This window comes from Schistocerca nitens, chromosome 3 (assembly GCF_023898315.1).
Source record: "Schistocerca nitens isolate TAMUIC-IGC-003100 chromosome 3, iqSchNite1.1, whole genome shotgun sequence".
Classification (NCBI taxonomy): domain Eukaryota; kingdom Metazoa; phylum Arthropoda; class Insecta; order Orthoptera; family Acrididae; genus Schistocerca; species Schistocerca nitens.
The window spans coordinates 605,679,857-605,695,844 of record NC_064616.1 but is presented as its reverse complement, the minus strand read 5'-3'; the positions used below and the strand labels follow the sequence as shown (position 1 = coordinate 605,695,844).

General features: G+C 43.1%; 1 protein-coding gene across 1 annotated transcript in view; it reads left to right on the top strand.

Annotated features, from left to right (window-relative positions):
- The window catches only part of LOC126248538 (regucalcin-like), a 64,566-nt gene extending 60,882 nt beyond the window's left edge, over window positions 1-3,684 (top strand). The window contains exon 6 of the mRNA XM_049949597.1: window positions 3,060-3,684. Within this exon, the coding sequence (XP_049805554.1) occupies window positions 3,060-3,290 (231 nt within the window). The 3' untranslated portion in view covers window positions 3,291-3,684. The remainder of the gene's footprint in view (window positions 1-3,059) is intronic.
- Window positions 3,685-15,988: the final 12,304 nt, after the last annotated feature.

The following is a 15,988-nucleotide window of genomic DNA, read 5'->3' as shown; positions in this document are numbered from 1 at the left end:
AAAGTTCTCAAACCAGCACTTGTACAATACCGGTGGTAGCACACACTAAAGAACAACTCAAGTGCATACAGTAGTTACGTGGATTGTGACTAATAACGAGACAATTGACCATCACAGATTGTGTTCAAAATGACTACTGATAGCGGGAATGCCCGCTTCCTGTCTGGTATGGAACGACTGCTGCACACGTGCTACCATTGCAGTGGAGATGTCCGAGCGGTATATAGTTTATATGTTCTTTCAGACAGCGTCTTTCAGCTTTACCCACAGAGAAAAGTCTACAGGCATCAAATCCGGAGAACGGGCCGGCCAAACCACAGGTTCTCTGCGGCCAACCCAACGATTTGGAAACAATTCGTGAAGCCATGCTGTAGTACTTTGTGCACTATGGGCTGGACGGCCACCATGTTGGTATCACAGGTTCCTCCTAGTCTGCAGAGGAACGTCTTCTAGCATCCGAGGAAAATGGTCTGTGAGGAGGCTGCGTCCACTCACGACGTACTGCTCGGACTGTTGCCACACACTGACTAGCAAGTCGCAAAGCACTCAAGGAACACACAAGCACACTGTAACCAAACATTACAACATAGTACCCAGCAACGACACAGGTTGAACGGCACAATAAGTGTCGGTGTGGAAACTGTGTTGGTGTGGAAACTTTTCAAAATACAGTAGCTCGTGAACGATTCGCACTAAAATCCCGCAACAAACACAACTGATGTTATGTATGAGGCGGAACTGTGGGCCTCATGTAAAAAGGGTGAGCCGGCCGCGGTGGTCTAGCGGTTCTAGGCGCTCAGTCAGGAACCGCGCGACTGCTACGGTCGCAGGTTCGAATCCTGCCTCGGGCATGGATGTGTGTGATGTCCTTAGGTTAGTTAGGTTTAAGTAGTTCTAAGTCCTAGGGGACTTATGACCACAGATGTTGAGTCCCATAGTGCTCAGAGCCATTTGAACCATTTTTAAAAAGGGTGACCCGGCTGAGCCACGCAATTTGACTCTTAGTCTGATCACAAGGGGTGGCCATTATTGCACGCGTTGATCACGTAGGCTGACGTGAGGATCAATGAACTATACTTGACGAAATGTATCTGGAACATCTTAGGTGATTAGAAGTTAGTAGACAGGAATACAATTAAATACCTAGCTTGAATTCAGCATCAGCGATGAACGTCGATCTTGACTTTGTACAATAATATTTACAATTTCAGTTATAGACTGAACTGCGAATACTGCTTTATAATTCTGATTGCTTCACACATATAGATGAATTGGCAATGCATAAACTGTATGTGGCGCCTGGCTAGTCTTAGCTACTGACTTAGCTGAAGGCTATGCTAACTAGCATCTCTGCAGATGAGATTTCCGAAGCTATAACAAGTGAACCATTCCTTTTAAAGTCGGCTGTAGAACTGGGCAGTGCGCTAGCTTGTCTCGTAAGACCAGCCGAGTGGCGGCGCTCGGTCTGCTAGCGTCGACAGTGGCGACTCGCGGGTCAGATGTGTACCGACGGACCGGGGCCGATTTGAAGCCTACAACCCAGCCAGTGTGGTGCCTTGCGGTGACACCACAACTGACATTCTAATTTATCCTACTTTTAGTTTGTTGGTGTCAAGAGGCGTTGTTACTGTGGTGTCACCTCCAGACACCACACTTGCTAGGTGGTAGCCTGTAAATCGGCCGCGGTCCGTTAGTATACGTCGGACTCGCGTGTCGCCACTATCAGTGATTGCAAACCGAGCGCCGCCACACGGCAGGTCTAGTCTAGAGAGACTCCCTAGCACTCGCCCCAGTTGTACAGCCGACTTTGCTAGCGATGGTTCACTGTCTACATACGCTCTCATTTGCAGAGACGACACTTTAGCATAGCCTTCAACTATGTCATTTGCTACGACCCAGCAAGGCGCCATATTCAGTTACTATGTCTTCTGAACAGATAATATTGTGACTCATGTACCGTCAAGAGCGACGTTCATCATTAATAGATTAAAGTTAAGTATCAAACTAATTACGTCCGCTTTCTGAATTCTAATTCCTTGTCACGTTCCAGACCTCACGTCAGTATAGTTCTTCCCTCCTCACGCCAGCCCGCGTGAGCTAAAACGCGTGCATTTCGGCCTCCTCTAGTAATACGGTGTTGGCTCTTCTGCCAACACAACAGTTGCATTCAAAAAGTGTAAGTTTGCACAAAAAATACACTTTATAGCCGCGTGGGGTAGCTGCGCGGTCCGGGGCGCCTTGCCACAGTTCGCGCGGTTCCCCCCGTCGGAGGCTCGAGTCCATCCTCGGGCATCGGTGTGTGTATTGTCCTTAGCGTAAATTAATTTTAATTAGATTGAGTAGTGTGTAGGCCTAGGGACCGATGACCTCTGCAGTTTGGTCCCACAGGAACCTACCACCTAGACTTTCTAAGTATTATTACAATCTGTTTATTGGATAACAATACGAGCCCCTCACTACCATTCCATTCCATTCCATGAAAACCGCACATCAATAGCACTTTGCATTTCCGCAATATCTGCGGTGCAAGTTGTAGCTGATTCACCCTGTATGTCACGAAATGATCACAGAATCCAGAAAGCGGTACTAAGATTGAAGTTTATCGACAATCATTCTTTCCGTGCACCGTTCGCAGATGCAACAGAGAAGGTGGAAGAAGATTGTGGTACGACTCCAGATACCTTAAGCTGGCTTGCAGAGTATTGAGGCCGAGCGGTTCTAGGCGCTTCAGTTTGGAACCGCGCGATCACTACGGTCGCAGTTTCGAATCCTGCCTCGGGCATGGATGTGTGTGATGTCCTTAGGTTAGTTAGGTTTAAGTAGTCCTAAGTTCTAGGGGACTGATGACCTCAGCTGTTAAGTCCCATAGTGCTCATAGCCATTTTTTTTAGCGTATTGAGGCAGATGTAGATGTAGTATTTGTGCCCCGCATGGAGCACTAAAAAATTCCCAAGAAACATAAATGACGCACAACGTGGGTGCTAATTAACTGTACAGTAGACTACATTTTCAGTGTTGGGTGTTGTTATTGAGACTCGGGTGGTTCTGCACCGTTTCAGGTTATTCAAGTGAACCCGTCGACTGGGAAGCTGCTGAAGAGGGTCGAGATGCCAGCTCTGAAGATAACTTCGGTGGCGTTCGGCGGAGAGAAGCTGGACGAGCTGTATGTGACGTCAGCGCGGGACGAGCTGACCGACGAGCAGCTGCGCCGCTGGCCGCTGTCGGGCTGCACGTTCCGCGTCACCGGGCTGGGCGTGACTGGCCTGCCCGGCCAGCCCGTCTCTCTCTGAGCAGACGGAGCAGCTCACTGTCTGCCTGCCACTTGTCTCTTCTTCCTAGCATGTCTAGCCACCTACTACCTAGAAACATTACGTGCTGCTTCTATCATTTCTTAACGCAGTGTCCTCCAGTATCACCGATTTACTTATTCCCCACCGACAGACATACGAAACAAAATGTTGTTACGCATGTCTGTCGATACTTTCTGCTTGTCACCTACCATGTGGCTTCTGTCTCGTGGTTCCGTGACCTGTTGCGACTTTCAATCTGTGTAGGAGAAGACTTTGGTTGCATAGGTGGGTATTCTACCATACTTAGTACAGAACACTTGCTTTTATGTCGCACTTTGTAAGTGTAATAAAAATGAACTATCAAGAGCAGTTAAATAAAGCCCTGAACTATTAAGCTATGCTGTACTATATGAATATTTGTGCCCCAGAGGTAAGACTGGAAATGCGATCCAACCATAAATGTTTAACGAAATAATCACAGAAACACGAGCTTACTTATCGCATGGCAAACGGAAAGGAATTTTGCATAGACAGGTATTCAAGCATCAATTAATAGGTAACTATTCATCAAAACCTTGTCCAAAAGTTATATATTACCTATGCTTTCAGCTCATAGGCAAAGCTGTGCTTGGGGATTATTCCTCATATCTGTAATCATCGAATTTAGATTTAAAAAGAATGTTTATTCAAACACTTATTAGTATTATTATTATTATGTCTCATATGGCCCATATTATGAGTTTTTAAATCGTAAGAGTAGCCATACCTATACAAAGATTACTAAATTAATACGTATCAACACTTCAACACATCTCTCCAGCATAATGTAACACAAATGACAACAGCTATAGGCGAGTATCAGTGTCTCTTATGTAGTTTATAACATCATTCGTTACTCTAAGGAAATCTTCGAAAGGCCGCTTTTGTGTGACATGTTGATACAACATGAGGAACTGTCTGTCGTTCTGCACCACAATCACAACATGGTGATGAAGATTTGCTCCACACGTGGAGAGGGTCTGCACATAGTCCAGAGGCCATTCTGATGTGGTTCACGGAAATCAAAATTGCCTGCGGCTGGTCAAGTCCAGGGGATTTCTCTTGGATGCAGGACAGTTTCAGGCATTGGAGAGGAGACTTTGTTGCCTACAGTGTTTCCCTACGTTCAATACTGGAAGGTCGAGGTTATCAGCGATCTTGTGGTATTCTCGTAGTAGTGCACTCTTCCATCTGATGTTAGCAGTTGGAGCGTGATCAAGAAGGGAACTAGTATATGAGAGCAGATGGTATTGACCTACTAACAAAGCACATGACTTCTTTAAGTTGTAGATCTTTCTTTTTCACATATGCACTATTAAGCCAGACAGACACACAGTTGTTGTTGTTGTTGTGGACTTCAGTCCTGAGACTGGTTTGATGCAGCTCTCCATGCTACCCTATCCTGTGCAAGCTTCTTCATCTCCCAGTACTTACTGCAACCCACATCCTTCTGAATCTGCTTAGTGTATTCATCTCTTGGTCTCCCTCTATGATTTTTACCCTCCACGGTGCCCTCCAATGCTAAATTTGTGATCCCTTGATGCCTCAGAACATGTCCTACTAACCGGTCCCTTCTTTTTGTCAAGTTGTGCCACGTACTCCTCTTCTCCCTAATTCTATTCAATATTTCATCACTAGTTATGTGATCTACCCATCTAATCTTCAGCATTCTTCTGTAGCACCACATTTCGAAAGCTTCTATTCTCTTCCTGTCCAAACTATTTATCGTCCATGTTTCACTTCCATACATGGCTACACTCCATACAAATACTTTCAGAAACGACTTCCTGACACTTAAATCTATACTCGATGTTAACAAATTTCTCTTCTGCAGAAACGCTTTCCTTGCCATTGCCAGTCTACTTCGACCATCATCAGTTATTTTGCTCCCCAAATAGCAAAACTCCTTTACTACTTTAAGTGCCTCATTTCCTAACCTAATTCCCCCAGCATCACCCGACTTAATTCGACTACATTCCATTACCCTCGTTTTGCTTTTGTTGATGTTCATCTTATATCCTCCTTTCAAGACACTGTCCATTCCGTTCAACTGCTCTTCCAAGTCCTTTGCTGTCTCTGATAGAATTACAATGTCATCGGCGAACCTCAAAGTACGCTGCCGGTAAGTAGAGCAGTCCGATTGCTGATACTCGAAGTATGTCTGCTGACGATCCCCAAGAAGTGACACAGAGTTTATGGAGAATTTCATTGCTGCTTTTGAGTTAAACAGTGCTCCTTAAAAGAAAGTGACCTGATTACGTAATTCCAAGGTATTTTGAAGGATGTTATGACGACCTTCCTCAAAATCTGCTGGACAAATGAAAACATGCGACTTTTGTTGTATTTGAGTCAGGTTATAATCCCCATTTGCAAAAATATTGGCTTAAGATGTCTAGATCAGAAGTCAGGTTTTCTTTAGTTGTTTTGAAACTTCTGTGTTGGTTAGCTATTGCCCAGTCATCCACACAGCCCAACATTCTGAACTGGTTTGGAGCAATATCAGATACATAAAAATTAAACGAGGAAAGAGTGAGGATGGATCCCTGCAGTAAGCCCTTATTCAGTACTTTTGGACAGCTAATGTCTTTTCATGTTGTTACAGCAATTGTCGTGCCAGCTAACATTTATCGATTAGTTTAGTTGTCTGTCTGTACAGAATAAATTGTAATTTGTTATGTTTATCAATCAGAGAGAGAGGGAGCGGTGTGTGTGTGTGTGTGTGTGCGCGCGCGCGCGCGCGCGCGCGCGTGGGATCTCCTCCCAAACCCTTTGATCGATTTCAACCAAATTTAGCACAGAAACAACAAGCCTTACGAGTATCAGTACTGTGGGGTTTATTACCTCCTAGCTCCGATACGAGTGGAGATATGGACAAAACGCATTTTTTCCAGTCTCTGGCGTAGAGACTGCCCTGCGCAAGAGGCATGTTGTTTAGGAACAATATTGGCCTGCCAAATCAACCTGATTTAGAGGGCAGCCTAAATATCAGGGGCAAGAAAGAGTTTCCCAGGCCCCAACATGTTGGCTGCTCTGCATGAAAAGTGTGTTGTAGTAGTGTGAGCCTACTTTATCCACCTGCTTTGCATGGTGTACTGTATGTCAAGGGCAAACAAATCATATTTAAGCACCTGATGTTTAGCCTGCCCTGCATGGCAGGTGTGTTTTGGGAGTAGTATTGGCCTGTTTGATGGAACTGTTTTACAGAGGTTACACTTAGAGATGGGTACGGCTGGGGACAGGCTGAGATGGATGAAAAGAGGAGGTGGGCACAACAAGGGGAGGAGCAAATAGACAGAGAGTCGGGAGAAAGTGGAGATGTGTGAGGTATGTGCAAAGTGTAGAGGGGTAGTTGGCAAGTGGAAAAAGAAGAGGGGTAGGTGAAGATGAAGAGACAGAGGAGGAGGATATGGTCAGAAGGAGGAGGGATGAAGTATGGTGAGAGAGAGGGGCTAGAAGAGAGGAGTGGAGGAGATGAAGAGACAGAGAGAGTGGGGAGGAGGAGATAGAGGTGAGAGGGTAAGCTAGACAGACAATGGGAGGGAGAGGTAGCCACAGAGAGGGAGAGGAGAAGGTGTGTTTAATATATGTGTTGTACGCATATGCGGGCGAAACTGTGGGGGAGCCACCCACGACCCCAAACTGTATTGTATGGTCCACTTATAACAACGAAAGCCACTGATGTTTTCTGCTTCATTTGGTATCCTCCTTCAATAAATATTGTTAATGATAAGACTGTTCACATATGTTACATTTCCTAAGTCACATGAGTCCCCAAGTTGGTGCTAATGAGCAGTCACATTGAGGCAGTTACCTAAAGCTGAGAAGCAGAGGCAGCCCGATAATCTGAAATCCTGGCCGACATGAATTTTTTACAAGACATGGACTCAGACGGTTCTTTTCAGGACCCTCCAGCTATAAACACTTTGTTGCGGACTGCACTGTATTTCGTCAAGAGGCCGAACAAGTTCAAGAGTGTCGAGGCCAGTGCAGAGCGATACAGTGGTATTCGGTAACATTGCTTTATTCAGCTAATTTACGGTACTCGATGGTGAGGGGTAGTGTCAGCAGGCCGCCCACCGATGTCCCGCGAGTCCAGCCGGCTCAGCAGACTCCTGGCATGCCGACGCCACTGCTGTCGTCATCAAGGCCGCCCGCCAATGGAAGTCGGCCGCCGCTCTCCATGTCACCACCCAGCGATGCGTTGCGACTTGCGCCGCGCTGCTGCCCACGATTCCAGAGACTGTTACATTCCCTGCTCCTCGCTGCCCTCCACCCCATTTGGCCTGCTCTGTCTGACCGTGGGACGAAGATGGATATACTGGTCACCCATGGCCCTCAGGCCACTGCTGCTCCCAGGACACGACCGGACTCGAACCCGCGCCCTCCTGGACGCTGTGCCGCAACTTGCTGCTAGTGGTGCTTGCCAGATGTCAACACCCGCCACCGTCTCTGGCGCTGTCGCAGCGCTGCTGCGCCTCCCACAACGTACGCCTCGCCCAGACCCCGGTACGGCAGGGGGGAAGCGAACGTGACCCGTAGACTGGAGTGGAACCGAGCCCTTCCTGGACCCACTACAGACTGCTGTCACTGCCCTCCTTCAGGCATACCATGCGATCTCCAAGTTCCAGGCTGCTGTTCCGTCTGGCCCCGGTGTTGTGTCCCAGGAGGCAGAATATAGCCTGAACAAGTACATAGAAACAAAGTAGAAGTTTATGCCGAATACTTATAACATTGCTGCGAGGCTGGCCCCTATAAGCGTAGACCAGCACAGGTCTATCCCGGCCCTCGACTGACCTGGCACACTATGTCAAGCTAAAATTGCCCGTTTATTTATATTGCTTTCTCCTCACTACTGACGTAGTGTCAGAGAGAGACAGAAATTATGGCATGGATAAATTCCCGCCGAGCGGTTCTAAGCGCTGCAGTATGAAACCGCGCGACCGCTACGGTCGTAGGTTCGAATCCTGCCTCGGGCATGGATGTGTGTGATGTCCTTAGGTTAGTTAGGTTTAAGTAGTTCTAAGTTCTAGGGGACTGATGACCTCAGAAGTTAAGTCCCATAGTGTTCCGAGCCATTTGAACCATTTTTGATAAATTCTCACACGTCAGCCATTTACAAATCGCCAATCCTGGCTCTGGCCTAGTGCCCCGCCTCATACATCGCAATAACTTAAAGCAACGCTGCAGTTTCCTGCCTCGTTGTTGCTTCACTCAAAACAAATTGTGCTCGCAATACCGCCGTCGCAGCTCCGCGCCCGCGACTGCCATGTTTACCTTGCCTGGCCTGCTGGCTGTCGTCTGTTACCACACTGCCAGCGGCCCCAGATTTCATCGCCCAACCGCGTCTTCATTGAATGTTGATAAAATTTCCCTATCTCACGACTAGGACTGACACTAGCACAGCAACTTCATTACACCATATAGATAAGGATATGACTTAAGAACAAAATCTCCACATACTATTGCAAACAGGGAGCCCCTCGCTACCTTCTGTTCCACCGCACACCTCACTAATATATCAGAAAACCATGAACCATATTCAGAAATTATTAGTCTTCCAGAACAGCAGCCAACGACTTACCTCTCTCCATCTGTCACCATAATCCACTCAAAGAACGATGTATTTATTGCTAATGGTTTGCAATGGTAGTATTTCCTTAATTCAGTTATCTGTTCGTGCCATATCTGCACGGCAGCGTATAACTATGTTACGACTTAGTCTGAATGAAATACGAGTAATTCAGAAAAAATTACCGTTATATCTAACAAAGTAAGTTTTTCGAAAAGAGTAACGAAATTACATGTTCTCAATACACGGCTTCTAGCAAGACAAAGAATCATTTATAACACAGAGAAAGATGATAAGTTTGAATGTACAACAAGACGTAGACCAGTTAAAATGATACTACTTGATCCTAGAATCAGCTTATATTTCACAGAAAATGAGAGAACTCTGAGCCTTCGTTTCATTGCGTGGAAGGAGCGATCGCAAGACAACTGCGAATATTTAGAACACACGTCAGGAGTAACCTATACATTGCCCGCCCGGTTGGCCGTGCGGTCTAAAGCACAGCTTTTCAGGCGGGAAGGAGCGCCTGGTCCCCGGCACGGTTTGCGTCGAGGTCCGGTGAACCGGCCAGTCTGTGGATGGTTTTTAGGTGGTTTTCCATCTGCCTTGGCGAATGCAGGCTTGTTCCCCTTATTCCACCTCAGTTACACTATGTCGGCGATTGCTGCGCAAACAAGTTTGCCACGTACGCGTACACCACCAACCATTACTCTACCACGCAAACATAGGGGCTACACTCGTCTGGTGTGAGACGCTTCCTGGGGGGTCCACCGGGGGCCTAACCGCACAGTAACCCTGGGGCGTCGGAGGGGTGAAGTGGACTGCGGTAGTCGTCGTGGGGTTGTGGACCACTGCGGCTGCGGCGGGCACGGAGCCTCTACGTCGTTTCTAGGTCCCCGGTCAACATACAATGCAATACAACCTATACATTCGCTTAATAGTCACCACGGAAAGTAACTGTATCTTCGTCATTGTATTAACTCCGAATCTTCTCGCATCGACACGCCAGACGAAACAAGAATAAGAATAGACCAGACTGCGTCCCAAACAGAAAAACACGAAATAAGTGGCGAAAACTCATTCTATACCATATTGTCCAATGGTCTAAACAGGCCTCCCAAGATTCAGTGGGTATACAAAGAGATAGCCCAAAGAGCTCGTTTCTACTAAGCGAAGCTAACCATAGTATACGCATGCAAAGCATTGCAAAGATAAACTCGCGATTTAAGAAAAGTAAAAATATTGTTAACTGAAAATGAAAGTACAAACGAACTGATAACTTTACACTTTTATTCTGCCTTGCGTTTAGTGCTGAAGGTAACTGAATGTTGACGAACTGTCAATACAGATGGAATTGGCATCATTACACCACTAAAAGATGTACAATATACTTCCTTTATATTACATACACATATATTCGAGACAGAATTGTCTAAAGCCGAAAAATATGTTCATTTGATGTTTTGGCCCCAGTCCGATACCTCTGGAGGCCACCTCTTGGGGTGTATTTTTCCTTCTTTCCCTGCTATTGTTTATTTTGTAAGATTTATGGTGAGTCTTATACCAGTACTAGAGGGAAGTTGCGTCTCTGGCCGATACAACTGGGCAATATTTTGTCGACCGCCAGATTAAGTAGTATTACCTTTATCCTCTCTTCTCAGAGTAGTTTTTTGGTCTTCCGGATCCTTCCGTGCCACCTCTCTGTCGATCCAATTGCGCTGAAGATTCCTGGAATGCTCCCGCAAGTTCTCTCTACTGCGCTACTAAATAAATAGCCACACTTCCTAAAAACAGGGATATATTTCACCCAACTTTTTTACTACTACTTTTTACAACACGACTAACAACTGCTACGGTAATACCACTCTCTTGAGTACGTTCAAAACGTCCGTACATGTATATTGTAGGACCTGAGAGAAAAAAAAACACTGATAAACAATTACCGCTGTTCAATTGTTCAATACGCCCTTGTTGGTGCGTCGTTTACTCCATGGCTCTCGGATTCAGGCACTTGCTGCACCATGGCACAAATGACTCCCGGACGACCAGTGGTTGTAATAGAATTTTTACTGATACTCTTCTCGCCTGCTCCACCACTGCTCCACATTCACTGCATACAAGAAAGGAAAACACACAGTTTCCCTTTCCCACTACATTCATCCTTATTCAATTTATTCACGAGCATCTCTTGTCGACGGATTTGCAATGACGTGTTGGGATGTTTACAAATATCCTGAAACAATACATATCCTGCCACTCAGACAACATGTAACCTCCCCCTCACTTATCGACCTTAATGACAGTGAAAAATTAAACCGCGTGTCCCTAATGGAAATTTGGGAAAAGCAATCGTCACCGAAGTTAATGTCGGTAAAGAGGGAGGAAAGGGTTGCATCTAAATGAAAGGAAAACTGCAAATGAAATTGGTGGAAATTAATTTTGAAAAGGAGTAAAGTTAATAAAGAAAGTAAATATGCGGTCATTACGTTTACAATTAACTGGCGTTAATTAGATATCTGAGATTTGGGGAAAATTACGGTCGCCAGTCCTATGGACAACTACTGTAATAACTGAAAAAGAAAGGTTAATGCACATATAATTAGCACTAAAAGCGTGGCAACTGAAGGTTGACACGTGTTGTGTGAAAACTGAATGTTTGTCAGAAGTAATAAATTTCGCTACACTCTGACTTAATTTAGCAAAAGAATTAATAAAACCGCAAAATTGAAAGTTAATTTAGTGACTGAAATTAATAGTGAACTTTGTTTCTGAAGCACTACGACATTCAATAAAATAAGGTTAGTCTTGGGCTACCTCAACAATCATTTCTAAAGCTAGTTGAAGCTACGCAATTTAGAAATAAGAGATTTAACTTTGAACTTGAATTAAATGATTCTGAACAATTAACAATAGTAAAATTTAGTACGTACCAAGCTGAGCTGCAGTCACAGGTAAGCTAAAATATGGTAACAAAACTCGCACTTTTAATTTGTGCTTGTGTAATCTAAATATTGTAGCCAGCTATGAATACCTTAACTGAACTTTGAAATTAAAACAGTGAAATCGAATGATATTACTTTAATGCTGGCGTTTGAATTTCAACGACACTCGGGTTCATTCCGGAAAAGGAAGGGACCCTGCTTGGTAATGCAATTGGGACAATGAGCAACAAAGGTTCATGCTAAGTTGCTGTAATTTTGTGATGGAACAGCTTGAAAAGCTGAGGTCTGCCATACTGTTCTAAAACTTTACGTGCTTCCAGTCTTCCTTGTTAGTTGATTGAAGGTTTGAAGTCGTCGATCGAGGAGGTGGCGCCAATCACTCATTGTCGGCTGTAGCTGTTGCAGAAGCTGGATGTTGGCGCGCCTTCTCCTCGACACGGTCACCAGCCGAAACGGGCTCTTGATGTGTGCCAGCTACCGCTTCCCGTCCGCGACACCATGTCAGAAACGGTCTCCAGCCGAAACGGGCTCTTGATGTGTGCCAGCTACCGCTTCCCGTCCGCGACACCATGTCAGAAACTAACATAGCAATTACATGCTACCAAACCCCGAAAGCGCGGCAACTCGCGGGAGCGTCACACAACACACCTTCTCCACTGCCCTACTCCAGCCAGACTCTGCTCTGCCCGCGTTCCACGCGGCAGAGTTAACACTACCAAAGATCCTAAACACTTTGGTTCTCCACACGACCTATCGATGTAATCGTTCGATAGCATAGTTTTCCCTAGGCAAGACCCAGCGTAAAAATACAAATAATATTTACAAAACAATCCAGTTATACATCGACATAAATGCATAAATATACAAATAGCAAAACAATTAAAATATATAAAGACACAGAAATGTCATATCTTCAGATAACAAAATAAGGAAAAAATTTATAGTACAAAAGATGGAAATAGGAGGATATGCATTTCCAGCGTTACAAAGAGATCTTGTGCTTAAGTCTCTAGTTACATACACATATTTACTAACAGTTCTATTATTATTATCCTTCTCTTACATCGTAAAGCTGCCTTTACATAATCTCTCCAACGTAACTTTTTATAATCGTTAATTATCACTCGTGACTCTGTTAACTACTTTGTTCCTGTTTGGCAGGATTCATTCATTTTCTTCATACTTGTAATATTATTTCGCATATTTTGTTACTTTCTTTCATACTATGGCTATCTTTTCTAGGTCACTCGAAGTGTCTGAAGAATGTGCCTAGTAATACAAACATCTTACTTGCCATTACTGTTGTTCTTAAGTGACCTGTAATATGTGATCCTCTTGACCTCATAATCAATTAAACATTTTCATTTTTGATTTAAGACAATTTTACGATCTACCTACTGGATACTGATACTCTTACGAATTATAATATTCTTCGTCTTTAAATAGGTAAAGCAATATTAACCTTCTTTACATAGGCAGCTCATCTTTCGTTATTATACTGATTATAAATTTTCTGAGTTTCCCTTATATTGACATCTAAGTCTTCTCTTTTTAGAGAATTGACTTCTTTAATATCGCACCTTCCAAGAGTACGGACTCGTATTGCTAAGGCTTTGCGCGCAATAATGTGGAGGTGTAATTTGTCTTCACCACTGCACTCAAATCCTTTCACCTCTTTACTATAAACCGTTGGGAAAACCCTCTTGTTATTTATAACCAATTTTAAGAATAATCTACAGGTTATCCTTTTAACAAAAATTATCCTCACTTCCACCAAAGACCACTTCTGCGTTTTAGTACAGTAAAATATTTCTATTTCATTCAGTGTGGTAGTGCCTCATATTAATTCCTAATCTACTATGGTACAGGTCAGTCCCTTTCTTGATGCCCCTGCCCGCACAGTATAGGTCAGGTTTTCTTAGGTCCGCCTATCTGCCTTTTATTCATCATTCCTAATTAGAGGGTACACTCCACATTTCAGATATATTTATATCGTCCATTACTTTTCCATCTACTTTCTCCCATATTACTTTGAGGTTCCCTTTTGATTTCCATGTCTGTAGTCTATTTCAGGTGTTAAGTCTTTTGCTTACTACCTTCCTCATATCTTATCTCATCTATTGACGACACTACACGTCTAAGTATTCTTAACTGCAATCTATTCTTTCTTTTGCTCTCTATTTTCTTACAACCCAAGATTCAGCTAGATTGCCGATTCAAAACATTACTGTTTCTACTGCCCTCTTCTATTAATCCATTTTCTGTACCTGTACCCTATCTTTCTATTTGTCATCCTATTATTATAGTCACGTCAAATACTATTTAGTACTTAATTGCTTGTCCACTCTCCCTCCTAATTTATGACGTGACTAAACAGACACATACACACACACACACACACACACATTTTTAAGATTATTTATTGCACTTTTGTTTATATTTCTTTAGTTTGTCGGCATTATATAAACCTTAATCCTGACTAGTATGTGGGTCAATTAATAGTATGCTTTCGGGTGATCTTAAATGGTCCTGCATATTTCGGAAAACATTTCTGCGTTTCCTTTTTAAGATTAGAACCATGATGTTCTTCTTTTAGCAACACAAGATCGTTTATATTAAATGTTGGGTTTATTGCTGACGAATAATGATTTCGTAATCTTTTATCATCTGATCTATGCAATTGATTTTCTACTATTTTGTCTAAGTTAGCACTTTCTTCCTGCTGTACCTGTGGCCATTTGAAAAATTTTAATAGTGGTTCCCCTAGAAATATTCTTCGTAGTATTTCTTCGGGAGACGATCCCGTAGACATATGAAGTAGTTCATTCAAAACAAGTTGAAATTCTGGCACTAATTTTGGCTAACTTGTATGTCTCAGTGAACAGTAAGTTCTGCATAAACGTCTTATCTCCTTCATAACTCTTTCACATGGATTCGATTTTGGATTAGCAAACTCTTTAAATGATTGACTCACGAACTGTGAACCATTATCCGTTAATAATCTCTTAGGTTTACCTACCTCTACAAAATATTTGCTCATACAGTTTATAACTGTGTTAGCTTGTTTAATTGGATATAATGTAATACATTTAGACCAACACTCTAATAGAACGTAAATATATCTGACACCTCCTTGACTTGTTGATAATGGTCCATAAAAATCCGAAGCTGTTAGATCATGTACAGCTCTAGTTATTATAGGATACACTGTATAATGTGCTCCTTTAGTATTTTCATTCACCTTTTGACAGACTTGACAGGTTCGTAGTAATCTTACAACTTTCTTACCTAGATGTTTAAAATGGTAAAACTTTATCATATATTTTATACACTTCTTTATTCCAAAATGCCCACAACCTTTATGTATAAACCAAATTAAACATTTTGTGCACACTCAGGTACACATAATTTCCAATATGATGTTTTTGTATTCTCTCTCCAAAACATCACTTGATTGATCACTGTCCAAAGTTTGTCTTCTTTGGACGGGAACTCATTTTTCTCATACTTCAACATTTTAAGATTTAACTCTTCTTCGTCTTTCATTCCTTGCCTGATTTTATTAACTAACTCACGTACTTTGTCTTTCGTGTAGCTTAATTTCATAAAATTTATATTAAAAATCATTCCTGGTCCTGTAGTTCACTGAGAATTACTCATTCCTAACGGCAATCGTGATAAAGCATATAGTACGCAATTTAATGTTCCCCTGATGTACACTATTAGTAGCTGAAACTGTTGTAAAAACAATACCCACCTCATGAGCCTCCTATGTAATAAACAACTTTCCATTAAGAATATCAATGCTTGATGATCTGTATAAATAACGCTTTCTGAACCCCAAATCAGTGTTTCAAATTTCTTTAAGCTCCATACAACAGCAAGTGGGTCCCATTTCGCTTAAAATACTTCTGCTCCTATGCCATATTCTGGTGCATCTGTTGCGATGTCAAATACTTCACGGAGACGCGGGTGGTTTAAAATACGAGCATTGACTAAGGTATCCTTTACTTCCTAGAATGCCTTTTCTGCATTTTCATCCCATACCCATTTAGCCTTTTGATTTAATAGTGATAGTAATGTGGATTATTCATGACTTGTCCTTGTATATACTGTCTATAAAATCTCACTAATCGTAAAAAGGAACG